The sequence below is a fragment of the Scylla paramamosain genome, chromosome 27, assembly GCF_035594125.1.
Source record: "Scylla paramamosain isolate STU-SP2022 chromosome 27, ASM3559412v1, whole genome shotgun sequence".
In the NCBI taxonomy this organism is placed as follows: domain Eukaryota; kingdom Metazoa; phylum Arthropoda; class Malacostraca; order Decapoda; family Portunidae; genus Scylla; species Scylla paramamosain.
The window spans coordinates 3,563,193-3,590,000 of NC_087177.1; the positions used below are offsets into that span (position 1 = coordinate 3,563,193).

At 49.2% G+C, this 26,808-nt stretch overlaps 1 protein-coding gene across 1 annotated transcript in view; it reads left to right on the plus strand.

Moving 5' to 3' along the window:
* LOC135114048 (protein O-mannosyl-transferase Tmtc3-like) overlaps positions 1-26,808 on the plus strand; it is a 210,136-nt gene that overhangs the window by 117,445 nt on the left and 65,883 nt on the right. Inside the window, exon 4 of the mRNA XM_064029701.1 lies at positions 18,660-18,899. Within this exon, the coding sequence (XP_063885771.1) occupies positions 18,660-18,899 (240 nt within the window). The remainder of the gene's footprint in view (positions 1-18,659; positions 18,900-26,808) is intronic.

Sequence of the window (26,808 nt, forward strand, 5' to 3'; positions counted from 1 at the left end):
ACTGCCATCAATACAGACATACAGACAGACGGACAAAAACAGGGCACTACGGCATTGCAGTAAATGTTCGCAGAAACCCATTGATTATTGAAGGTGCAGCAAAACAGGACAACCCTACCTGATAATTATGACGGGGACTCGAAAGGTAACCGCTTCACGCATCATACATTTGTTTTGTCACAGTCTGTCACACCACCTGCTTTAAGAGCGCCGCTTCTCCACCAGTACACTCACGGCTCCAAACCTTCCCTTCCTCTCCGTCCACGTATACCAGTGAATCTCTGTTTGTCGTAGCTTTAATTAATCTTCAGCTGATCTAATACAATACCTGGCTGGTTTCTTTCATTCCCTCCTGCTCACCTTTTTTTTTTCTGATACAATTCTAGGTAGACTATTCTCGTCTCATTTCGTCCCCGCTACTCTGACTTGTTTCTTAGTTAAATACATTGTCCCATTACCTGTCTAGGGAGTTCCCTCTTAATTCATTACCTGTCCAAACACCTGCCCCCTCCCACAACCCCCTCAAACACCTGTCGTGGATAATGATGACGGAGTGACGTGAGCCAACACCCATAATGGTCGCTTGAATCACCAGCTGAGGAGGGGAAGGAGGAAGGGAAGGACACGGGAGGAGCAGAGGAGAGGGGGAAGAGGACAGGGAGTGAGTTAAGTGGTGAAGACTCACTCCGGAATAATAAAAGGAAGAAGAGGAGAAGGAAGAAGAAGAAGAGGTACGCAGAAACAAAAGGAGAGAGTAATGAAAGGAAGGGAATGAGGCAAGGATGAATAACAGATGACAAAAGTGAAGAAGGACGGACAGAAATTGAGACATTAAAAATCCGGTGGATGAATGTAAGATGAGGAGGAGGAGGTGGAGGAGGAGGAGGATGGCCATGAGACGAAGAGAAAAGAGAAAGAGAACATTGAGACGTTTGCTGACGTGACTGTTTGTTCTGGAGTGACTGGCTGACTACCTGTTGGGGGTTGACAGGTGGTGGTGGTGGTGGTGGTTGCGGCGGCCCAAGGCTAAGAGACTTGTCGAGGTTTTGGAAGCAGAGACACCTGGAATGGATGCAATGACGGGTGTTTAGTAATTTCATAGGGAAAATTAATCCGGAAACCCTGTCTGCTGCCTCGACTGTGAATACCTGTCAATGTCTTCCACCTTCCAGCGGGAACACACTTATTGACGTTATGACATGGGCCGGCCAGGTGTGTCAGGTGTGCTGGTGCCGAGCGAGGCTTTAATAATCCCAGCCCACCGCCGCTCGGTCGCCACTTCGCCTCGTGACGCCAACACGAAAAAAAAAAAAAGAGTAAAAGTTGTGTGGTTGTTAGCTAGTTGTGTGAACGAGTGAATGAGCGAGACTTGTGTGAGGCATGAATACGTGTATGAGTGAACGAGCTAGGCTTCAGTCATAAGTGTTAAGTGGAAGTGCGCGGCCTGGCGCCGGGAGATCACCTACCTCCAGCCTTCTGTTCACACCTTCTGTGAATAAACACCTGCACTGTTACCTGCGTTTCCTGTGCCCCTGCTGGTCAAGAGTCGAACATGGCGCAGTGAGTAGGATCAGGACAAGGCTGCAGTGGGTACGGCGCAGAATGGAGAAGCAGTTGGAGGCGCTGGCTGCCCTGCTAGCGCGACAGTCGGAGCAGAGTCAGGCTCTGCTAGCGCGACAGTCGGAGCAGAGTCAGGCTCGCGAGGAGCGTTTAACCCAGCTGCTGGAGAGAGTGGGGACACAAGCTCCCAGTCGCACCACGGCGAGCAATGAAGGCGAAACCACAGCCCGCAGCACGTCTACCCAGGGCGCGAGGTTCCCGACGTCCGCCACCATCATTCCTCACTTAACGGCGTCAGCATCTTTACGTGAGTTCGACACGTGGCGCCATAAGTTTGAAGGATACGTAACCCTCGCCAGGATAGACTGTCTCTCCCTGGCTGAGCAGAGGGCGGCACTCGCTGCTGTCCTAGACGACGAGTGGACCCGTACACTTCGCTACGGGATAAGCTTACCGAGAGACGCGGAGTTAAGAACCATCCTCGATGCAATGTGTGAGTACCTGCGAAGCCAGCGCAACATCATCATGGATAGAAGAGACTTCTACTCCCGCGTGCAAGAAACGCAAGAAGGTTTTGACGACTTTTTATGTGCTGTAAAGGAAATCGCCAATTTCTGTGACTTTTGCGACCAGTGCATAAACCATCAGCTGCGTGACAGAATTGTCGTTGGGACACGAGACGAAGTGGCTCTGAAACGCATGCTGGAAAACAAGAAACTCACCCTTGAAAACGCCATAGATATTTGCAGAGCATCAGAGAGCGCTAACCAGTGTAGTGCAGTACTAAGGGGCGGCTCTCACTCTTCGAGCCATGGTGTGAACGCTGTCTCGAACTACAGGAAGGGCAGTTTCGGGGGCTCAAGCCCCACGGGCTGTTATCGTTGTGGCAAAGATTGTCGCAGTGACAAAAGGGGATGCCAGGCAATAGATAAAGTGTGTCGTAACTGCGGGAAAAGAGGGCATTTTGCGAGTGTATGTCAGCAGACAGTGAGGAAACGACGAGGAGCTTCGAGGAGTTCCTCAACTGTCTCTCCTCATCGCGGTGCAGGCCCGAGGCGGGGAGCCAGTGCCAGTGTATACCAGCTCTTATCAGGCGTATACACAAAGACGGTGACGGCACGACCTGCGCCCCAGGTGCTCATTACCGCCACACATCCCGCTGGAAGAGACAAGATTACGTGGACTCCTGACTCTGGGGCCGAAACGACCGTTATTGGCCTCGACACGGCAACACTCCTTGGAATCCCGCCCTCCAGCTTGGCGCCCGCTGATGGTGATGGACTTTATGCTGCCGGTAATCACCCCCTCACCTGTGTAGGAACTTTCTCGTCGCACTTGCAACTGGGCGACAGGGAAGCTGAGACTGTTGTGAGCGTGGTGAAGGAGGTGAAGGGGGCGCTGCTTAGCTGGTACGATTCCATCGCTCTCGGAATCCTCCCCGAAGATTTTCCGGCTCAAATCCGACCGCTACGCAGGGAAGAACAGCACACCGGCAACAGCTCCATCAAGTACCCGACCGCCTCGCAGCCACCTCTATCTACGCCCACAGAAGTGATCAGCTGGCCTCATTCCTACGACCCAACGCCACAGCAGCGTGCGGGGCACGCTGCTGCTGTGATCAAGGCCTTTCCCAGCGTCTTCGAAGCAAAGGAAGGTTTACGTGCAATGGCTGGTGGATCCATGGCCATCGAGTTGACAGACGACGCTCGACCCTTCGCCGTAACAGCATCTCGTACAATCCCAGTACAGGACCCAGTGGAGGAAGAGGATGCTGCTACTTCTGGTGACCTCGACCCTCTCCACTCAGCGGTCATCTCAGCGTTATCTGCCACCAATGAGGACGGCGTCCGCTTAGCACCACTCCAGGATCAGACTGTGGAAATGGTGCGTGCCGCAGCAGCAAGAGACGGGGAGTACTGCTTGCTCAAGAACGTCATCATCGAGGGCTTCCCTGATCATTGCCACGACCTCGATCACCGCTTGCGTACGTACTGGCCGGTGCGCAGTCTGCTGGCCGTAGACGACGACCTGGTGGTTTACGGGCCGAGGCTTCTTATTCCTCACAGCCTCCGCCGAGAAACACTAGAGCGACTCCATGACAGTCATCAGGGGATGGAGCGCACCAAGCGACGGGCCCGACAAACGGTGTACTGGCCTGGTATGGACAGAGACGTTGAGAACGTCGTTTCTGGATGCTCACTATGCCGTCCACTCCTACCAAGCCAAGCCAACGAACCTCTCTGGCAGGACACGGACACACCCAGCAGGGTGTTTGAGTCAGTTTCTGCAGACTACTTCCACGCAGCAGGCCGTACATACCTCGTGTATGTAGATCGCTTGTCTGGGTGGCCTCACGTGTCTGCATGCTCACGTCCAGCATCGGCTGATCAGCTCGTTCGTGTCCTTCGGGGTGTGTTCGCCGACACGGGCGTGCCTGTTCTCCTGAGGACTGACGGTGGACCGCAGTTCACTTCTTCATCGGTACGGCGCTTCCTGGCTCGATGGGGGGTGGAGCATCGTGTATCTTCACCTCATTATCCACGCTCCAATGGTCACGCCGAGGCAGCGGTCAAGTCCGTGAAGAAGCTGATCCTCACGACCACACAGCAGGGACACCTGGACGAGGATGCGTTCGCTCGCGGGTTGCTGGAACTGCGCAACACTCCGAGGGCGGAAGGGCGATCACCAGCACAAGTCCTCTTCGGTCATCCTATGAGGTCCTGTGTCCCGGCTCATCATCGCTCATACGCTCAGCAGTGGCAGCGCGCTGCTGATGAGTGCGACGCCAAGGCAGAGCGACTGAGGAAGAAAGCGAAACTTCGCCACGACGCGTCCGCCCGTACTCTTCCTCTCCTGCACCTCGGTGGCCACGTCGACGTTCAAGATCACACGACAGGCCTCTGGGATCGCCTGGGTGTCATCGTGGCTGTTGGGCGAAGGAGAGACTACCTCATCAAGATGGGCAGCGGTCGCGTGATGTGGCGTAATAGAAGACACCTACGCCCACACAGACCTCTTGCTCCCCTTCCTGTCGAGCAGCACACCGCTCATGGCGGTGCAGCGCTTCAGCATCAGGGTCACGAGGAACACCACCATCCCGGCAGCCCGGAGCATCAGGGTAACGGGGTACACCGTGGCCGAGAGCAACCAGAGCGTCGAAGCAGCCGACAGCGTAGGGAGCCGAGACGACTGCAGGTGCGGTGGCACCGTAGCACCTACGATTAGTCGTACGTGTTCATTGTACGCTGTGTTTGTTTTGTGTATATGTACCGTGTTTTCTGTACTTCAATCATTGTAACTTTGTTTCATGTGTTACGGTAGCCATAACAAAGATAAGGAATCTTCCTTATGTCTCGGGGGAGGTGTGTGGTTGTTAGCTAGTTGTGTGAACGAGTGAATGAGCGAGACTTGTGTGAGGCATGAATACGTGTATGAGTGAACGAGCTAGGCTTCAGTCATAAGTGTTAAGTGGAAGTGCGCGGCCTGGCGCCGGGAGATCACCTACCTCCAGCCTTCTGTTCACACCTTCTGTGAATAAACACCTGCACTGTTACCTGCGTTTCCTGTGCCCCTGCTGGTCAAGAGTCGAACAAAAGTGTTATTTGTTAATCATCTCTTATTGAATTTATAATTATATATTTATAATTCATGCATGATGTGACCGTACGATCAGTCTGCCAGAACTTTATTTCCGAGGGGAATTTTAATGTTTTTTTTTTTTTTTTTTTTCCCTAAACATGTAGCAGTAACGGCGGTGGGGACTGGTGGTGGTGGTGGTGGTGGTGGTGGTGGTGGTGGTGGTGCTGTCTGATTTCGGTGGTGCGTCAGGATTTGTGTGGCGAGGCGTGGCGCCCTTACACAGATACTCAGAACATGGAGCACTAGGGAACTCAAAGGAAGAAGAAACACCATCACACAAATTGACTTCTACTAGGCTGTTTGTGACTAGCTACACTAAAGAAAGATATAAGAGAGAGAGAGAGAGAGAGAGAGAGAGAGAGAGAGAGAGAGAGAGAGAGAGAGAGAGAGAGAGAGTAGGTAGGTACGTTTGTAAGGGGTATCTATCGCTAGGTTCATGTTTATTCCAGCCAGTACACTGTTGCGTCAGCCTCCCCGGAGCGTCTTAACACCTCCACTCAACAGTACACCCCGCAACATTTTTCTCACTCCCACTGGACCTATCTCTCTCTCTCTCTCTCTCTCTCTCTCTCTCTCTCTCTCTCTCTCTCTCTCTCTCTCTCTCTCTCTCTCTCTCTCTCTCTCGCACCATTTCCTGCCTTATACAGACACACATAGATTCCGTCCTTCTCGCGTGAACCTTGCTCCGGGTGCCGCAGGAAGGAGGCGCAAGAAGTAGCCGGGGCGGTAGTGGGTTGTTTTGCTGGCAGTGGGCGGGTCGTGTGGGGGAGATTAATGATACAGAACTAAAGAGAAAAAAGTGGCTGGTGCCCTCGCGTCGCCACCCCCGTCTGATGGTCTGACCCGCTCTGCTCTGCTCTGCTCTCGTCTGGTCTGGTCTGGCGTGGGCGTTGGGCTCGCATCGGTGTGGTGGTTTGGCCTGCCACTGCTATCAGGTCCTCGAAATAGGGTCGTGACCTTAGCCATTTGTCGGGTCACTGAGGAGGAAAGGGACTGTTTTATCTCCTCCCTTGCTGTGTCCACTTTCCTTCCTCCCCATCTCCCTCTTTCTCTTCCTACATCCCTCACTTTCCATCCCCTCCCTCCCCGTCCCGCTCCTACCAGTAAAGGATCATTTTTCACCCCCGTGCAAGCTCTAAAGGGACGACTTTTAGCTATTTTGCCCCTTTTGGACGGTGGAGGGTAGTACCGAGAGAGGGGACGGCAGGGTAGGGGACAAGACCCTACGGTGCCAGGCTGTGATGGATGGGGAGTGCCGCTGATGGCTGGCTGGCACCGCCTCCATTTTCCCTTCCCTGCTGCTTCCTTCCCTATCCATCTTTTTTTCCCCTCTATTGTTCTCTTCCCCTAAATTTTCCCTTTTCGCTTGTTTTCGTCGGAGATTAGTTACAGTGTTCTTCCCTTGCCGCAATCATTTATCTTCCAGAAGACAAACAAGCTCATTGAAAAATCGTACAATGTAAGGCATCTGCGAGGCCAGTAGGCGCCTCCCGCGGGTCTCTTCACAAAGGTAGACAGCCACTCATAAGGCGCGGGGGCAAGTATTGTTCTCACGAAGCGAAACAACATCCAGATTAGAAGTAGAGATTCCATCGCCAAATAATGAAGGGACGAAGAGAAAAGGGGATGAGGATTAGGAAAAAATCAATTACTGGATTCAGAAGCCTTCCATATAAAGCTAGATTGAAAGGTTCGCCTCCATTCAGCAGAGAGGCGCGGAGTGCAGGTCGACGTCAGCGAGTTTCCAGGCAGATGAAGGGGATGAATAAGGCAGAGATTAGCGAGGCCATTATAGTTAGAGCGCGGAAAAAATGGGAGAAATGGTTTTAATCTGCACGCATTTCGATTAGGAGATGGGAGTGAGGCTAAGTCAGTCAATGGAATGGAGGCAGGAGAGCGTCATTTGCAAGGTTATTAAACGCGATTGCGAGCTAACCTATATACACTTACATGAGAGAGAGAGAGAGAGAGAGAGAGAGAGAGAGAGAGAGAGAGAGAGAGAGAGAGAGAGAGAGAGAGAGAGAGAGAATTAATCCAAAAGGCTAAGTGGAAAAGTAATTGCAGGTAATTACTTCCTCACACTCGCCATGCAACTCAGGCAACAAACACAACAGCACGAGGAGACACTAACAGATGTGTGTGTGTGTGTGTGTGTGTGTGTGTGTGTGTGTGTGTGTGTGTAGATACCTCCTCAACTACCTTTTCCTCCCTCCCACCCCCTCCCCACATGACACTTGCGTTCGTCTCACATTTACTGAAAAGCTATGAACTGTTAATTGCGCAGGAGAGAGAAAAAGAAAGAAAAAAAAAGTAGGAGTGGGAGGAGGAGAAAGAGGAAGAGATCGGTTAATGACATAGAGCTTAAGGACCGAACAAGAGGAAGAGAAGGAATACAGAGATGGAAATAGCCGGATAATGGAAGGGTAATTTGTTGGCAGTAATTGAGGCGATGCATGTTTTATGGTGTCAGGGGGTTGTAATGGCGGTGCTAATGGTGGAGGGAGTCTTCGTTAGCGTGGGGGGGACGGGAAGGGGGAGGAGGGCTCGTATAAGGAGGAACGGAAGGTTACTGGAGAGGTGGGGAAGTCGGTGGGGGGAGGACACATCGATGACTCAATAACTGCGGTGATGATGTAAGTTTGGACGGCTGGCGTGGAAGTAACAGCGTCCATTTTAGTGACAGAAGCTTTAGTGAAGGAGGGGAAGGAGGAGATAGAAGGAGAGGAAGAGGCAGAGGCTGTTGGCTGTAGTGTGTGTTCTGGCAGCGGAAGCGTTACGTTGCAAGGGGAAAGGAAGAAAAGGAGAGAACCAAAGGAGGCTGTTAGCTGTCGAGGGATTTTTGAGTGTTGGAGGCGATAACAAGAGTCGTGGAGGCTGGTAAAGATTGTCGTGACGTGTGATGGCACGCCGGGCAAAGATTGTTGTTGTGATGGCCCGCCTATGCACCGGAAGTCAACACGCAGTAATTGGGAGGCCCAGAAAGTTTGCCTCCATTCACTGACTGATTTTTCTGCCTCGGTTAGAAGCCAGTTATTGCCAGACCCCATCTTACATCACCCGCCTGGAACGGCTGTCCTTTTCGCTAAATCCTCTCTCTCTCTCTCTCTCTCTCTCTCTCTCTCTCTCTCTCTCTCTCTCTCTCTCTCTCTCTCTCTCTCTCTCTCTCTCTCTCTCTCACATCATGGCCTGCGGTGAAGTTTAGAAGGATAGAAACGGGAGAAGAGGACAAAGTTTATTTAAGGAGGGGCTTTCCTACGGTCGAGAAGAGGCCTGTGCAGCGCCCCGCCACACGCCCGGCGAGGGAGACCAACTATATATATGAGAGAGAGAGAGAGAGAGAGAGAGAGAGAGAGAGAGAGAGAGAGAGAGAGAGAGAGAGAGAGAGAGAATTTAATTTTTATACACAAGAATTTCTGTTTGTACAATTAATTCTTTAGCTATTTATATACTCACTTAGTTATATATTTATTATTACCCAAACAGCCACAGGAGAGGCTTAAAGACGAAGAGGCAGCAGGAACACAGCAGCAGCAGCAGCAGTCAGCACTTTTCTAAGGCTCGCGTTAGCCGCCCAAGTTATAGCGAATGAGCATCTTTCCGGGGAACTTGAAACTATCTGGCAATAAGTGAAAAATGTGAAGGATTTGAGGGATTTGGTGAGAGAGGCCTGGAGCGGCGCGTCATCCGTCACCTTCAGCTCTCAGCAACTCCCTTCCTGTGTGGTTGTTTTTTTCTTTTTTTCCCCTTTTTTTGTGTGTGTTTGTGTGTGTGTTTATTATAACCTGGCGGGTAAGCCTTCCGCTCCGGCCTTTTTCCTATTCCCTTTCTTTTGTTTGCTCTATTCCAACTCTTTCTCTTGCTCTCCCCCGGGCAGTGGAGGTTTTGTTTCACCTATTATTTAATCTCTCTCTCTCTCTCTCTCTCTCTCTCTCTCTCTCTCTCTCTCTCTCTCTCTCTCTCTCTCTCTCTCTCTCTCTCTCTCTCTCTCTCTCTCTCTCTCTCTCTTCCCCTTCACTCTCCCTTCCTTCCCCGAACTATCATTATCTAGCCGCAGGAGGGGAGGTGATGAGGCCGAGAGAGAGAGAGAGAGAGAGTGGGGAGGGGGAAGGCAAAGGGAGGCAGGAAGGGAAGGGAGAGAATGGTTTGTAAGTGTTTCGCTCAGTGGTGGTTGTCCAATTTATTGTGAAGAGAGAGAACACAGTCGGCTTGTCTCGATATTGACACTGGGAACAGCTTTCAGCGGCACAATGACTACGTTCTGGCAGCCTAAGGGAGAGGGAGACGGATGGGAGGAGGGGGAGAGAGAGAGAGAGAGAGAGAGAGAGAGAGAGAGAGAGAGAGAGAGAGAGAGAGAGAGAGAGAGAGAAGTAGGAGGATGATGTGTAGAAATAGGAGGGGGAACGAGTGTGGACGTGAGGGGATTTAGAGAGAGAGAGAGAGAGAGAGAGAGAGAGAGAGAGAGAGAGAGAGAGAGAGAGAGAGAGAGAGAGAGAGAGAGAGACCAGTGAAGGAAAGGAAAAAAGGTGTGGCAGTATAGCTGAAGGGTGTGGTTTTAGAATAAGAGGTGTAGGAGGAGAAGGAGGAGGAAGAAAAGGAAGGGGAGAAAATGCAGGTCTAGAGGGTGATGGACAGGGGCGTTGAGGGCACAGGAATCATCGACTGAGTGTTAAGTGTCGGGTGAGGAAGACAGGCAGACTTATTGGTACGAACAGGAACATTCTTACGTAAAGAGTATCACAGCAGGCAGAGAGAGAGAGAGAGAGAGAGAGAGAGAGAGAGAGAGAGAGAGAGAGAGAGAGAGAGAGATAAGGTCAGGACTGGGAGAGGTACAAAGTAAATGAAGAAGATTGACGTCGAGTGCCTCTCTAGTATAGCTTTTTATCGTGGCTACCCGCCCCTCCAAGTCCCTCCCGACTCTTCACCGCCTCCCGCCCTTCCCACCCTCCTGTCCCGGCCAAGTGTAGCCACAGGGCGTGGAGGGAAGTCTCAGTCAGAAATGGCCACTTCGGAGATGCGCGTCTTGTAGAAAAAAAAAAAAAACGGAAGAAATTAGGATTGATTGATTGAGGGAAACCTTGCCGCCAAACCACAGCGTCTCCAGCGAAACTCAATTGACTAAGCGGTGAAGTAACAAGAAGACAAATGGGAGATGTATTAATGGCTCCCGGTAGAACGAGACTTCACCTTTTTTCATAGGTAACACGGGGAACTGTCAACTTGTCGCCCTAACCTACTTTACATGTCGAGAACTGAACTGCAGTGTAGTGTAGTGAAAGAATCCATTTGGTGTGTTGGGGCTCGGGTACCACAAGTCATACCACGCTACAGGTCCTCCCCTAAATGTGAAATTATATAGTCCACAGCTCCGGGATTACTTTTTTCCATCGAGAGTTTCACACCTGTACCGTTTGATTTCAATGCCCCGCGCCGTCTTTCTGCTGCCTGAAAAGTAGGCCTAGTTTGGGCAGGTTAGGTAGAAGCAGGTGAAGCTGAGATGGAAAGGGACACGAGCGTTAAAGAGGGACAGAAATAGAAGAGAAATAGAAGAAGGTATGGAAAGAGGCCTGGGGATGATTAAGGTGCGAATCCAATACGAGTCGAGATGGCTGTTTGGACACCTGTAACGCTGATACCTGTCCTTTATTATTAGAAGGCGAAGGAACAAGAGACGTGACACTGGTTATAAATAGCGGGTCTTTTCGAGGATGTGGTGGAGAAACACGAAAAAAAGTGTGTGTGTGTGAGTGCGTGTGTGTGTCACCTGTAAAGCGACGGAGGGAAGGATTAATGTAATACAAAAAAAAAGATTAAATGAGAGGATCTTGTAATGTAGGTTGATCGTTTTGTGAAGGTGCAGTTGGTAATCTTTTCTCGTAATTGTTATATATGTATAATTAACAGGTGCCCTTATGGTATACCTGTAATCTCGCCTGTTATCTTTCTTCATCTTCGAGAGGGAAAAAGATGCGCGGCTCCGGGAGAGGGGGGTGTTGATACGTTATTTCCACATGTGTCGTCTTGGTTTCCTTTTTCCTTTGTCCCTCTGATTTTTTTTTTCCTTCCTGCTCTGTTAACCCAGCTTACATCTTTACCTCATCCTCCTCCCACTCACCTTCCTTACGCCTTCATCATTCCTTCTGAGGAAATCTTTCTGCGTCCTGGACAGAAGTGAGAGGGATGCGGGCACAGAAAGGGCTTGACGAAGATAGGAAGGAATGAAGGTGTGAAATGGAATTGAGGGAAAGTCGAGATGAAGGAGGGAAGACCGGGAGGAAGTAGAGGACTGAGTCAGAGGGAAAGGGAGCATGCATAAGGAGTTAAAGATGATGACACACACACATACACACACATACACACACACTCAGACATCCACAGTTAGATAGATATAGTTAGTACACAGTTAGATAGACAGGCTAGCAGAGAGACAGACAGACAGACAGACAGGTTACTTTTAGGAGGAAAAAGAACGACAGAAATAAAAACAGACAGACTGGCAGATATTTGTAAGATCTAAGAGGAAGAGGATAAGAAACAAAGAACACACAGACAAACACACAGAGTTGAACAGATAGACAGTGATGAGAAGAAAGAAGATAAGGAGAAAGAGGAGAAAGAAGAAACACCAAAACAACCCCCACCACACACACTCACATACACGCACACACACAAAAAGGGACAGGAACAGAAAGACAGACAGGCAGGTAGATATAATAGTTGTAGGTGACGAGAAGGAGGAGGAAAAGAAAACGAGAAGAAACAGGGAACAGAACAAGATGACAGATAGACAGCCTTCCGAAAACCTGACATTCACCTCACCCGCAGCTGCTAACCTCATCCTGGCTATCAGATATCTCGGTCTTATTACATTTCGGCCTCACTCAAGGACATGTCGAGCGTCGCGTCAGACCAGAAACCCGTCACCCACCTGGAAATATCAGATGAGCCGCTCGTGTTGTGCGGGGTAAGGCCTGAGTCAAGGAGAGAGGCGGGAAGAGGGAGAAGGAAGAAGAGCGGGAATGGTGCTGCAGGCGTGAGGGGAGAGAAATAGAAGCGGAAGACCCTAGAGAAAGAGAGAAAGATAGGAGATAGATGGAAGGAGGAAGGGAGAGAAACAAAAGGAAAGGGAGAGAGATAGAGATGGAAGGAGTAAGGAGGAAAGAAAAACGCCATCTTTGAGATTTATCCGTAAACATAACATTTCGGGGAAGAGATGGATAGAGAGAGAGAAGATGGAGGAATGGCGAGAGGCAATGGGATTAGGAGGGAAAAAAAGGCAAGAGAGGATGATGCAACATTGTGGAGGTGGGAGAAAAGGAGAAACGGCCCGCGAAAGGGAAGGAAAACTGCTTGTGGAAATATAAAGAGAAGGAAGGCGTTTGTTACAAGGTGCTGGGCGTGGGAATAGCAGTGTGGGTTTAGGATACGATGGGAGTGCTTGCCAGATCCATTGTTTTCATAGTAAGAAGGAAGAGGAAAGCTTGTGTATAAGAATGTGGTCTGTAGGAGTTTCTGGGCGGGAATGTTGCAGTTAGAAATGAATACGAAATTAATGGGAGTCTATCTGTTATTATTATCATTTCTATTATATTATTACCGTTAAAGATTAGTCAGTGTAACATTTGACTGGGTAAAAATAGCAGCCGGAGGAGGAGGAGGAAAAAGGAAGTAAAAGAGGGAAGAAGGAAAAAATATGTAACAGGTGAATGACAGAGAGGAGGAGGGGTGAAGGAGGAGGCAGAAGAGGAGGGAGAGGAGGAGGAGGAGGAGGAGGAGGAGAAAGGGGTAAGAGGAGTAGGGACAGGAGCAGATTGGCGCGTCACTGAATAAACTCTGTCCACCTGCACTCCAATCCTCCTCCTCCTCCTCCTCCTCCTCCTCCTCCTCCTCCTCCTCCTCCTCCTCCTCCTCCTCCTCCTCCTTTCATTCCTCCCTCTCTAACATCTACATAGCCACTTTTTTTCTTTCTTCCTCTTCTTCCTCCCTCTGCACATGTTTGACAGGCTCCTCTCCTTTCCTCTCCCTCCCTTTCCTTTCTCTTGCCCCTCCGTCCCTCTCCCGCTCTCCCTCCTTTTACCTCATTCACACACAGGTCAAGTTAAACATTCGCTTGCCATTTTGTTCCGTGTTTTCTATTTCTTTATTCGTCTCCATTATGCCTTCCTTCCCCTTAGGGTTCTTCTGGCTTTGGATTGTTTGTGTAGGATCATTTCTTACGTGTGTGTGTGTGTGTGTGTGTGTGTGTGTGTGTGTGTGTGTGTGGTGTGCAACTGCATGTAAGCTGTACTTTGATGTCTGTATTTCTGGCTGTGTGTGTGTGTGTGTGTGTACGTGTGTGTGTGTGTGTGTGTGTGTGTGTGTGTGTGTGTTATTGTTTTTTTTTCTAGTTTTATTCGTTTTTTTTTCTTCTTTTTTTTTTTTTTTTTTGTCGACAGTGAGTTGACACGTAAGGAAATTGTTGTTCTATTTTTTTTTTTTAGCGTTTTTCTTTCCTTGTTCAGCTTGTCATATTATATTTGTACTGGTTGTTCTCTCTCTCTCTCTCTCTCTCTCTCTCTCTCTCTCTCTCTCTCTCTCTCTCTCTCTCTCTCTCTCTCTCTCTCTCTCTCTCTCTCTCTCTCTCTCTCTCTCTCTCTCTCTCTCTCTCTCTCTCTCTCTCTCTCTCTCTCTCCATTTTTATTCTTAGTTTTGTTTCATCTCATTTTTTCTTGTTTTCTTATGGTTATTTTTTATTGTTTTTGTTGTTGTTGTTGTTGTTGTTGTTGTTGTTTGTTATTATTATTGTTGTTCTACTTCCTCCTCCTCCTCTTCCTCCTCCTTTCTTCTCCTTTCCCTTCCTTTTTTTCTCTCATTTCCCTGAAGACTTTGTTATCAAAGTTCTATTTACTCATCTATTTCTTCATTCATTAATCTATTTACTCATTTATTCATCACCACCACCATCACCACCACCATCACCACCACCATCACCGCTACCATCACCACCACCATCACCGCTACCATCACCACCACCATCACCACCATCATCAGTATGCGACAACTACAGCTATATTACATTTGCTTCCCCACAACCACCACCACCACCACCAGCCCTTCGAACATAAATAATACCCCAAATAGCCAAACGACCCTTCGTGCAGTGCATGTCACAGTCACCGCGCCCAAAACCAGACTGGAGACAGAGACAGCAGAAGCGTTACAATTATTTAAGAATGAGAGGCGGCAGAGACTGAGGTACGAGGTGCCATCGACAGGGCTAAATAAAACAGCTCCTCTGACTTACACATGAACAACCACCTGCCCTACATGTCATGAGCGTATCAGCAATGCATGGGGCGCCCCGCTACTTTCCATGAGAGGGGATGAGACAAGGAGGCACGGTGAGGGTGGCGTGGTATGCGAGGGAGCGAAAGGTGAAAGAGAGATGGGAGGGAGGGATTAGTTGATAGGAGGAAAAAGCTTGTGTATTCTCTCTCTCTCTCTCTCTCTCTCTCTCTCTCTCTCTCTCTCTCTCTCTCTCTCTCTCTCTCTCTCTCTCTCTCTAAACGGACCTATTCAAAAGTGTTTTTTTTTTCATTTTTTCTCATTTCCGTTTTCCTCTTCACTGAAAGAAAAGTATTCAAGTAAAAGAAATTTTCGTTTCCTCATTTCCTTTACTTTCTCTGTCTTACATTCATCTTTTTTTTTCTTTTTTCTGCATCCTTTTTACTCTCTCTCTCTCTCTCTCTCTCTCTCTCTCTCTCTCTCTCTCTCTCTCTCTCTCTCTCTCTCTCTCTCTCTCTCTCTCTCTCTCTCTCTCTCTCTCTCTCTCTCTCTTTTGTTTTTCTTCCCCTTCATTCATTCACTTTTCCTTTCTTTCTTCCTTTCTTTTCTTGCTCTCCCTCTTTCCTTCCTTCCTTCTCCCTTACCCTCCCCTTGCGATCTCTCCTTCACTCCCAACTTCTTTCACCATTTTGCAAGACTTTTCACCGTTCAGTTATATATGTACCTCATATGTTCCCTGCTTTGAAGAGTTATGGTAGTGGTGTTTGTTCCTTGCCGCCGCCGCCACCTCCTCCTCCTCCTCCTCCTCCTCCTCCTCCTCCTCCTCCTCCTCCTCCTCCTCCTCCTCCTCCTCCTCCTCCTCCTCCTCCTCCTCCTCATGCTTTTTTTTTTTTTTTTCCAGTCTCCCGCCTCTTCTTGCTCGCTGTGAATGTCCTTTGTCTAATTCCCTTCCCTTTACTGCCTTGTCCATCTATCACTGTCTGTCTGGTCATTTTTGGGGGTAATTTCCTGCTGCCATGTATCTTTTTCTCTTGTCTCCCTCTTCTCTCTTATTCTGTACTCCTCTTTCCTCGTTGTCGTCCGCCGCCTCCACCCTCTGCTGCTGGTTCGCACCCTTCTCCGCCTCTTATTCCTGCTTCCTTGTTTTAAAGCTTCATTTTCTCTCTATACCTGAAGTTAATGCGAGTAGTTTGCGTGCAATTCCCGGGCAGTTATGTGCGTTGTTTTCCTGTCCGTCGGGAAGGGAAGGAGGGAGGAGGAACCCCTTAGTACGTCCAGAGGAATGCAGAGAAAGCTACTTGTATTGTGTTGAAATTAATCGTATCGTGGCGATGTATCTGCTTATTTCGATTTGCAACCGTCTTAGAATCAGGGCGGTGTGGGTGACGGTGGCCAGATCTCTTGTTTGTGTGCTGCCGGTAAAAATACGGTAATTTTGAGGCCACTAGAGCTTATAATGGGAAGAGGAAGTCATCATTTCGCCACCCACTCGGCAGCGGCAGCGAACGTGGATGCACCAAATAGACAGACCCTTTCTCACTCAGGACCCATGTCGTGTTTTGCGCTGCAGTGGCGAGGGAAATGAGAAGAGAAAGTTGTTCCCCAGTGAAAAGGAGTGTAATAAAGGTAATGCCACACCTGTGTTTTAAGAGTGAAGGGGGAGGAATAGATCTTGTTATGCGAATTGTTTGAGATATATGCGGCGGATGACCGTCGTAGAAAAGTGAACGCTCGCAGGGACGGTGTGTGCTACCCGGCTGTGTCCCCTGAGAGAAGGGCGAAAGGGAGGAGGGGCCGGAGGTGGTCAGAAGCTCATTTAAGTCCATCCAGCTTGATTGTTTGCTGTAGGAGGGACCCAGCCCTTGCCTCTGTTGATTTAGCTGCGTGAGGGGAATGAGTTTCAATTTGGTTCCTCTTGTCTGCTGTGCTGCTCGCAGGTGGTGTGTTGTGCGGGAAGTGCTGTTGTGCTGTGATGCTGCGAGGTGAGGTGAGGTGAGGGAGGTGAGGGAGAGAGGGAGGGGTGCAGAAATCGTGATAGGAGCAAGGGAGTGAGGAAGGCTTTAATGTTAGCCAGGTAAGGGTGAAGCTTGGCGTGCGTGTGACTTTGTGAGGAGGTGAGGGAGTGCAGGGTGAGGTGAGGCAAGGAGTGGAGGAGATATGATGAGGGACGTATGTGTGAAAAATTTGGGATTGTAGTGAGGGATCCAAACGTAATGAGGGATGACGATGATTGAAATGAAAATGAGAGATGGGGAGAAACAGAATGAGACAAGCTGAGGAGAGGAAAAAGTGAATAAGGCTGATATTAGTATGAGTTCAGGAAGGCAGTGAGTCAAAACAGTGAAACAGGTCGAAGAATTATGAGTAAGATTGAAGGAAGTAAGCTTCTATGAGGACTCCGAGATAGCAACGCAACACATTTGGCGAAACTCACAAGCTAAAGAGTTTTATTTATGTTTCCCTCATGTCTGAATTCACTGCCTCCCCTCGTGTTCCTCTTTCAGGCTCCCTCTTTTACCTGTCCCTTCCCACCCTCCTTCCCTCTGTCGGCTCGCAGTATAATTGACCTCTTCAGCTACCAATCGTCCTGACCTCTGACCTTCAGCTGTCTCGTTAGCTTGACCTAGCCTGGCTGATTCCTTCTTCTCTCTCACTTATGTTTTTCTTTCTTCCTTTTTCTTTCTCTCTCTCTATCCCTTATATGTCCGAATGTTTGTGTCTCAGTTATTGTATGTACGAGTCTTTCAGCTCCTGCCTCCGTCTTTGTCTCTTTCTCTCTCTGCGTCAGTGTCTGTTTGTTTGTCTGTCTCCTTTCGTGTCGTCGTTATTCGTGTGTGTGTGTGTGTGTGTGTGTGTGTGTGTGTGTGTGTGTGTGTGTGTGTGTGTGTGTGTGTGTTTTTCTCTCTCTCTCTCTCTCTCTCTCTCTCTCTCTCTCTCTCTCTCTCTCTCTCTCTCTCTCTCTCTCTCTCTCTCTCTCTCTCTCTCTCTCTCTCTCTCTCTCTCTCAAGAAGAGAGAGAGAGAGAGAGAGAGAGAGAGAGAGAGAGAGAGAGAGAGAGAGAGAGAGAATTAGCCTCTTACTCTCTTTTATTTCTAGTATCCCCACGCAGACGATTTTTAAACTGCTATGGTGGTCAGTGAAGGGCGCACAAACTAATAAAGGAGCAGCTATGTTAGATAATCCAGACTGACTGACGATGGTGAATAAAAGACTTTAAAACACATATTTCATTTCCGACTATTTATATATGGAAGTGCAAACACCATCGTCACTATCTTATAAGTACATTATCATATCTTCCTCGTTCTTCCTTGCCCACTGCACTGCCTCCTGTCTGCCTCATCTTGCTGTCACCTCTGATTTTCTTAATTTCCTTGCCGCTTGCCACTACTGTTCTCTCCTATCCTTCCAGTAAAGTCTATCCTGGCCTGCTTACCCACCGTTCCTTCTTGTTCTTAATTCAATGTATACTTGTAACCCTTTATGTTATCTCATGCTCCACTTCTTCGTCTTCCTCCTTTTCATTCCTCTTATCTCATATCCTCTCGTGTTCCTCCTCTTTTATCCAATAAGGCACTATTATTGTTTTCACATGGGATTGAAAGGCACTTGTCCCAGCTATGATTCCTGTGCCTTTTTTCGCCTCGGTGGACATCGCGGGGTTACCTTAGTAGTAGATGATAAAGTCCGTTATTATTGCCCGACCGTGTGGCAGAAAAAACGGCTACTTGGTTTCCTTCCTTCTTATTTTTTCCTTCCTTCTCTACTTCATTCGTCATTCGGTCCCTTCCTCCCATCCTTCCTACTTTTCTTCATTTTTTTTTTTTCTCGATGGCCTTGTTCTATTCCGCTTTCCTTTTCCCTCCTCGACATTATGCTCATTCTCTCTCTCTCTCTCTCTCTCTCTCTCTCTCTCTCTCTCTCTCTCTCTCTCTCTCTCTCTCTCTCTCTCTCTCTCTCTCTCTCTCTCTCTCTGTCATCAGCCTCTCTATGTCACCTGCTTAATCTTAATCATTACCTCCTTCAAAGGGTTTGGCGGCTCTTTGTTGCAATACCTGGCTCGCGACCTACACGTTTCAAGTTCAGTCTTAACATTTCGTGATGGGGGAGGCAGCGTTCCCTCGTAACCCCAGCCGGTGCCATAATTATAACCTTACTGCTGCGGCGCCATAATTCACTGTATTTCCCTTCCTCCTCCAGGTGACGGGCGTGGTGGGTCGAGCTGAGACCCTCTCCTCGCTCTTCTTCCTCGGCTCGCTGGTGGCCTACTCCGGCGCCACAGCGAAGCAGGTACGCGGTGCTCGAGGGGCGCGTGTGGCCACAGACTGGCGCCTATTGCTGCTGGCGATGCTCCTTGCCACCACGGCCATGCTGTGTAAGGAGCAAGGCATCACTGTCATCGCCATCTGTGCCGTCTACGAGTTGTTCATCGTGCAGAAGGTAAGATATTGACTTTTTTACATCCTTTTATTGAATATTTTCATTTTTGTACTTTATAAATGCTGTATATATTACGTGTTTTTTTTTTCCCGTACATTGTCAGTCTTTAAGTGTTATGTAATGATGATGATGATGATGATGATGATGATGATGATGGTGATGATTTTGCCAAACCTGACTGAGCGATGTACTGGACGTAGATAGAAACAAGCGAGGACAAATATTTGCCTCCGCGTCACACGGAACCTCTGACAGCAGCCTCGCGGGGCCTCGATGTGTGCCCGGGGAGGGTTCGCGTCGCCTTGTGTACTTGCAGTTAGTAATCAGTGGGTGTATTTATCTTAAAGTAGGTATTACGCAACTGCTGTCTCAACACGCAGCAAGCCCTTCTTGCGTGATACAGATTAACGTCTTCCTCCTCCTCTGTAGAGTTAAAGAGAGACTTCAAGATTTAAACAAGGGATATTTCTTTGTGATAATGCGTGTCAGAGCATGCATAAAATAGTTCCTTAGGCAGCAAATACTACATAGTTTACAGGCGCGATACGCCCTTCTTGAAGGAGCGCGTCTTGAGGGAAAGGAAAAACCGGATGAAGGTTGTCTGTTGCAGAGTTTACTGGTCAGGACCATAAAGGGGGAAGGAATGGCTAACTCTTGCGTGGCCAGCAACATATGTCCATCGGGGCGCGGAGCAGCAGGCCTCACAAGATGCTGCGGGAATACAAATTTCCTCTCACCACGAGCCGTCTGCGGGCGTCACTCCAGCCTCCGTATATCTGATAAAGCAGAGGGGGAAATATGCACAGGTGGACGCATGAGTGGACGACAGCTGCAGACTAAAGGAATTGCCTCCCCAAGTGTAGACCTCAGTATTTGGTGTAAAGAACTTGAAATTTCAACTCGTGCTTGTGGGGACAGTGACGACAACTTTGGTGAGCAGGCATGAGCAGGCGACTGGTCCATCACGCCCCTTGACTCGACTTTAGGACAGCAGCTGCTTCTTGCGATACAGACCCTTAAAGTGTAAGACGCACGTGCCACCATAACATATTAATTGAACATCATCCATTTGCTGGCAACACCGTGGGGACCGCGAGACCAACGTGTGCTCGTGCTCTAGTGAAATGCATGTTGTTTGTCCAGATATTGTACTTTGGAAGGAAAACTACGTGGTATCAAATATGTTTGTCGGTAATTAATATTTTGTGGTAAGCTCGTCTCCCTGGCGCCTTGCCGCTCAGCACATTAAAGTTCCTCACAGGTACATTAACATTATGCTTATTCATAAGTATATTGCTCACTTGCGTCATAGAAATTCATTAACATCTGCAACATCACATTTTACGCCATGAGTGCAGCCTCCGGACAGACACACGCAACAGTACTTGTAATTGTGGTGGAAGTAATAATTACTCTCACAGTGAAGGGTAATACAGTGCTTCCGCGCGTCACTTCCATTCGTCCCACTGTAACGGAACAAGATCAGAGGAGGAACACGTGTTTCATACCCCCTCGAACTCAAATTCAAACAATAACGAAGCATTCAAACTATAAAGAGGGGAAAAAACAAGTCAAGGCATAATAACTATTCCCCCCCCCCAAAAAAAAAAAAAAAGATAAATAAAATAAAAAAAGCAAAACGAAAACAAATATCGCGCTTGGAGAATAATTTTCCACTGATTTTCAAAACAGGACAAACTCTTATCGCATCTATCAGTCTTTCAAGCCCAACAGACAGGAGTAAATTCTCTTACGGCTCACCACAGATTCCTTTCATCTCATGGGGGAGTTTGTTTGTCCTGGAATCATATAATTACTGGAAATGTTTACACGGAACAGAAGAGGGAGACAGGCAGGTAGAGAAGGAAGTAAGAGGGGAGTGAGTCTGAAGTGAGAGAGAAGATCCTGGAAAACCTTGGAGTTCACTGGAGATAAAAGAGAGAGAAAGGAGAGAAGGGCACTGAATAAGAAAGAGAAACACGCAGAAAAGTGTACTGGCGGGAGGGAAAAAAAAAGGAAGGAAGAAATGAGGTGAATGGGAGGGAAGGAACGAAGTAGAGAGAGAGAGAGAGAGAGAGAGAGAGAGAATATGACAAGGAAAAAAAAGTACTGAGAGGGAAAGAAGGGGAACTGATGAAAAGGAACAAAGATTAAAAGGGAGAGGGTGAACTGTTGGAAATAAAAACAGAAAACGGAAACACGCAAGAGAGAGAGAGAGAGAGAGAGAGAGAGGGTAGCGTGTGGCGGGGTGTTGCAGTCCCTCAGTACCTTGTTTGATAATGAACACTGATACAACATCTCCAGAAAGGTACCTAACTGATGGTGTTTTCTCTCCCCACCGCGCAGAGGAGGAGGAAGAGGAGGAGGAGGGGGTGAGGGAGCATGGGGGGAACGAAGGGAGGCGGTTCTTCTTCAGGGCTGGCTACTGAATGTAAAGGGAAAAATGAAAAGAAAGGGAAACCACACACATGTAAAAAAGTTGGTGGTTAAATTAAATCCAGTGATCCAGTGATGTCTTGTTTACATGTGCTTTGATTCATTTTTAACTCTCTCTCTCTCTCTCTCTCTCTCTCTCTCTCTCTCTCTCTCTCTCTCTCTCTCTCTCTCTCTCTCTCTCTCTCTCTCTCTCTCTCTCTCTCTCTCTCTCTCTCTCTCTCTCTCTCTCTCACCAATAAATTGACCCGATATAAGAGAATCTCCTGTTGGGAATCCTGCGGGAGTGATAAATTAAAGGAAGCAGCCGCCCGTGCGACGCTGGGCAAACAACCGCGCACCGCCCACTGATCCCGCTGCCCGCCGCCCGCCCGCCGCCCCGCCCATCGCCCGCCGCCCACCGCCTGTCACTTCTTGACGAATGTTTTATTGTACACTCTCGGCCGTCCTCACTCCTGCCGTCACTCCTCACTTTTCAGTCCACTTCTAGCCGTCACGTTTTGTCTGTAAGTGAAGATATATTGAATTAGGCGTGAGAGAGAGAGAGAGAGAGAGAGAGAGAGAGAGAGAGAGAGAGAGAGAGAGAGAGAGAGAGAGAGAGAGACAGACACAGACTCCCCTCTCCTCCCCTTTCCCTTCGAGCGGAGATAAAGCTGGAACGAGCGGAGGCAGGCTGAGTCCCTGGCTGTCATTAGAACAGATTATGCAAATTCACGGAAATGGATGGGCTTTCACTGCCCTGCCAAGCTTCCTCCCCGTACTCCTCTGCTCGTGCCTCTTCCCTCGCCTCCCGTCCTCCTATTGGCTTTATTATCGTCTTGTAATCATTTTTTTTTCCTTCACTCCCAGAGTCGCCTTTTCCTTCAGTCACTTTTTTCTGTTCCTGCTGCTCTTCTTCTCTTTCTCCTTATCGCTTTCCGTCACATCCGTCATTCTTTTCAAGCACAAACTCTCTCTCTCTCTCTCTCTCTCTCTCTCTCTCTCTCTCTCTCTCTCTCTCTCTCTCTCTCTCTCTCTCTCTCTCTCTCTCTCTCTCTCTCTCTCTCTCTCTCTCTCTCTCTCTCTCTGCAAAGAAAAAGAAAATCATCTTCACGTGTATATTTGCTTCACTTGGTATTTTTGACCCCGCACCCGGAAGCGCCTGGACAGACATGTCGTTACTAGAGACCACAAGGCGCCAGGAGGAGGAGGAGGAGGAGGAGGATAGAGGTCAAGGAGGGAGAGGACAAGAGGTCATACATCATTGGTCTACATTTGTGTTTCTCCATCCCACAATCTATTATTCTTGCTCTTGCCGGCTTCCCTTACTGTTTCTCCTCCTCTGTTTCCTCTTGCTTCCTTTTCTCTTTCTGTTTCCCTCCTTCCCTCCCTCCCTCTCTGTTGATCTGCTTTCCCTTGATGTCTCTCTCTTTCTCTCCTGTTTCCTCTTCTTGACTTTATTCACTCTTCCGGGATCTTCCCTTCTACCTTTCTGTTCCTTCTCTCTCTCTCTCTCTCTCTCTCTCTCTCTCTCTCTCTCTCTCTCTCTCTCTCTCTCTCTCTCTCTCTCTCTCTCTCTCTCGCTCTCGCTCACATCGCCTTCTTGCGGCTCGGGACGAATTTCTGGACCATTGAACACCAGGGACCGAATGAGACGTTAGACCGGAACTTTACAAGCGCTCTTTCTCTCTCTTTCTCTCTCTCTCTCTCTCTCTCTCTCTCTCTCTCTCTCTCTCTCTCTCTCTCTCTCTCTCTCTCTCTCTCTCTCTCTCTCTCTCTCTCTCTCTCTCTCTCTCTCTCTCTCTCTCTCTCTCTCTCTCTCTCTCTCTCTCTCTCTCTCTCTCTCTGGATTATTGGCCATGGGTAGCGAAAGTTTGGTCAGCGTTCCCTCCTGGTGTTCGGTTCAACTGTCACGGGAGTCAGGTAATGTTCTTGCAGTGAAGTGAAAGGACCGGGATGTTTTAATGAGAGGAAAACAGATAGAGGTACACGACAGCCTCGGATACACACCCGCGATTCACCCACACACACTTACACAGGCAGCATAGACGAAGACAGACGAAAAAGGCAACGAAATAGAATGGTATCTACCTTTACTTATATCCTAATAACGTCAGTGAGTTGTTTCCTTCCTTCCCTGTTACTCCCCCACCCCTAACCTTCACTTTCCTTCTCCCCCTGTCTATCTCTCTTTCTCTTTCTCTCGCTCCCTTCTCCCATGCCATTTTCTCCTTTTCTTCCGCTGCTTCCCTCTCTTTAAGCCCCTCGGAAAAGTCACCAAAATACTTAGTCTCAACCCGCGCTTCGAAACTTTGTGCAAAATCGAGAACTCCATGAAGTGTTTCCTCCTTTAGCCAGCCAAACGTCTTCCCTCCCTCTCCTTTCTCCCTTCCTTCCTTTCCTGCTTGCTTGCTTCTTCTTCAGTTTCCCCTCCGTACACCCTTACCTCCTTCCTGCCTTTCCTCCTTCTTTCCTTTGTTCTCCATCTTTGTGTGTGTGTCCGGTTTACGCTTCTCCCTTTCGGGTTCTTTCATCCTCTGAGCGGCTGCGGGAGTCTATTCCTCGTGGGACACTGCGCTGGGCCTCTGTTCGGGGCAGCGGGCGTGAATTATTTGCATGGCTGGGTCGAGCTCCTCCACTTCCCTGTGAATGTGGCTGCTGGCGGGTTTGGTTTCAGACTGCATTGGTATACCCGATTTCGTCTTCACGGTTTACTGTTTTTGGTTCCGCGCCCCTCAGCATAGTGGCGTGTTGTCATTTACCCTGTTGTTCCGGTGTCCATCTCTCTCTCTCTCTCTCTCTCTCTCTCTCTCTCTCTCTCTCTCTCTCTCTCTCTCTCTCTCTCTCTCTCTCTCTCTCTCTCTCTCTCTCTCTCTGTCTCTCTTGACCTCCCCTTGTCGCCGCCCACAGGCTCATTCTGCCCCTACATTTACTTCTTAGTTAAATTTTATACCGGCTAGTTATTTTTCACTCGTTAGTTTTGCTTCACTTTATTTGATTTACTGCGCCTCCTCTTTTTTGTTCCCAGCCGTTCCTGTGATGTTTCCTTGTCCGTGGCTTTTTTCTTTGGCGTCCATTTCCCTTCCTCCTTTTCTCCTTTTCTCTCTCTCATTATTTCTTCACTCCTACGCTGATTCCCCGAGGGTTCGCTCCCTCGCTCTGTCCTCCCTCTTGTTTACTACTGGTGGAGAGAGACTCGCCCGGGAGGAGAAGGCGTGGGAGAGGGAACTAAAATAAAGATCCGGACTGGCCGAGGGTCTTTACCAAGATTGCGGTGAGGGTCGTGGCTGCTCAGCTCACTCACCCCATGGACTGGTTGACTCAATGAATGTCTGAGTGAGGGTGAGTGCCTGGCCTTGTGTGACTGGGGGTGGATAACTGTGTAGGTGAGTTAGAGTGCGATTGAGCGAATCCTCTGTGTGTTTGGGTAAAGGCATGCGGTTGGATGGATGGCAGGCTGCTGGTTAATGGATGCCGAGCTGACTTGATGGTTCTTGGTCGAGTGGATGACCGACAGGGAGGCAAGTGGAGTGAGGACTTTGTGACTGGCGGAGGTGAGTGACTGAGCGAGTGGTGGCAGTGAGTTGGTGAGCGATTGACTGGGTGTTTGTTGGGGAGAGTGACTGACCTGCGTGGTGTGTGTGTGTTTGGAGGCGAGGAGAGGCCCCTTGACGGCGGAGAGGACCCTAGACGTGGGTGAGGAGCCTCTTGAGACAGGAACAACATAAGTGCGTGTTGTCATTACCGTGCCTCGCCCGGCCGCACCAAGGCATGTTTTTGTTCGTGCGGGGCCGCCCTTAGCCTTCGTCAGAGCCCATCCTGTGTATTTTTTCCCTCGTCGGGTTGTTGGGGCGTTGGGGTTTGGGAGCGTCTCAAGGTTGTGTGGCGCCAAGATGATTTAGGAGACTCTGGGGTCGAGGGAGGGAGGAGAGGAGTCGAGGGTGAGGGTTGGAGGTAGTGTTGGTGGTGGTAGTGGTGCGTACATGTATATCTGGAGGAGGAGGGCGTCTTTCCTTGCCTGCTGGTGGAGGGAGGAGCGCCATCTGGTTGTTACAAGGTCCCCACCACAGAGTTGCCACCATCCACCCTCTCAGCTATCACCACCACTACCACTGCCAGCATTTACCCTTCCAGTCGTCACCAGTTATGCTTCCAGCCACAACCTGCCATCTTAACTACCACTCCTAGTCTTCACCACTACTACCAGAACGTAATTCCTAATCTGTCACCACTACTAACACTGCTACCCTTAAAAATCACCACCTTTTATGTTAACCACCATTAGAGACATCACTACCATCCACAAACACTACTACCACTACCGCCACTCTTCTCCAAGATTCCTCAACGTCCTTTTCCACGCAGCATCACTCCGGCAATACATCACTCCGTCATCACTCAAGCCTTTACCTTCCTCTCCTCCTCTGCACCTCTTCCCTTCATCTCCTCTTTCACCTCGCGCTCATCTTTTCGATCATCCCTTTGCTGTTGTGTATCCTCCTCTCCTTTACTTCAACCAGTATTGCATTTCCATTCTCATTCCCCTCCCACCACCTCCACCACCACCACCACCTCATCTTCTCTTCCTCCTTTCGTCGTGCAATCCTCATATCCTTTTCCCCTCTCCGCCTCTCTGGTCTTTCCTGCTTCTCATCTTCCTGCCCTCCGCGAAAGGTCAGGCCGGACTGCTGACTTGTATATGGCAGTGCATTGTTTTGGCTCGCCGCCCCCTGTAGCTCCTCAGGTCGCGTTGGGATCCTCGCATTCTGCCGTGGAAATTCCAGACCTGCCTGGGCTTAAGTGGCGGAGGCTCAGGTGTGCACGGCCAGGTGGTGCAGGTGTGTTGTATGTGGCGTGCTGGTGATATTGCACATTACTCGTCAAGTGTGGGAAGGTGTGGGTTGTTGCATTCCTTCCCTCAGGTGTAACGCTTGTCTGTGTATCTGTCAGTGTGTGGTGTGTGTGTGTGTGTGTGTGTGTGGTTTGTATGTGTGTAAGTTTGGCATGTCCGGGGAGGGATTTTAATTTGTGTATATGTATGTAAGCATGTATATGCATGCCGTTGTGTTTTGAATCTCTGTGTGAGGGAAATTGTCTGGGTATAGGTGTGTGTGTGTGTGTGTGTGTGAGTGGGAGGTGGAGGGGGGGTGTAGGCGTGTGTGGTCATTCGGTTCGCCTGTAAGCCGCAGCAATTTCACGTCTCAAAAAAAAAGCACATTTATGTAATTCCAATTTTCCTCCGGGGATCAACACACTGATCATGGCGGACCGAGGCGCTGGCGAACCGAAGGCAAAGAGCGACACCTGACGCTTTTCACGGCCAGGTGGACACCGGCAAGGGCACTGGAGGGACACCTTTGCATCAGTGCCACATGAGTGTGTGTGTGGTGTGTGTGTGTGTGTGTGTGTGTGTGTGTGTGTGTGTGTGGTGTGTGTGTGTGTGTGGGGTGTCGTGGGGACGGTGGTGAGGCACGAGACAGAAGTTAAATGTGTGTTG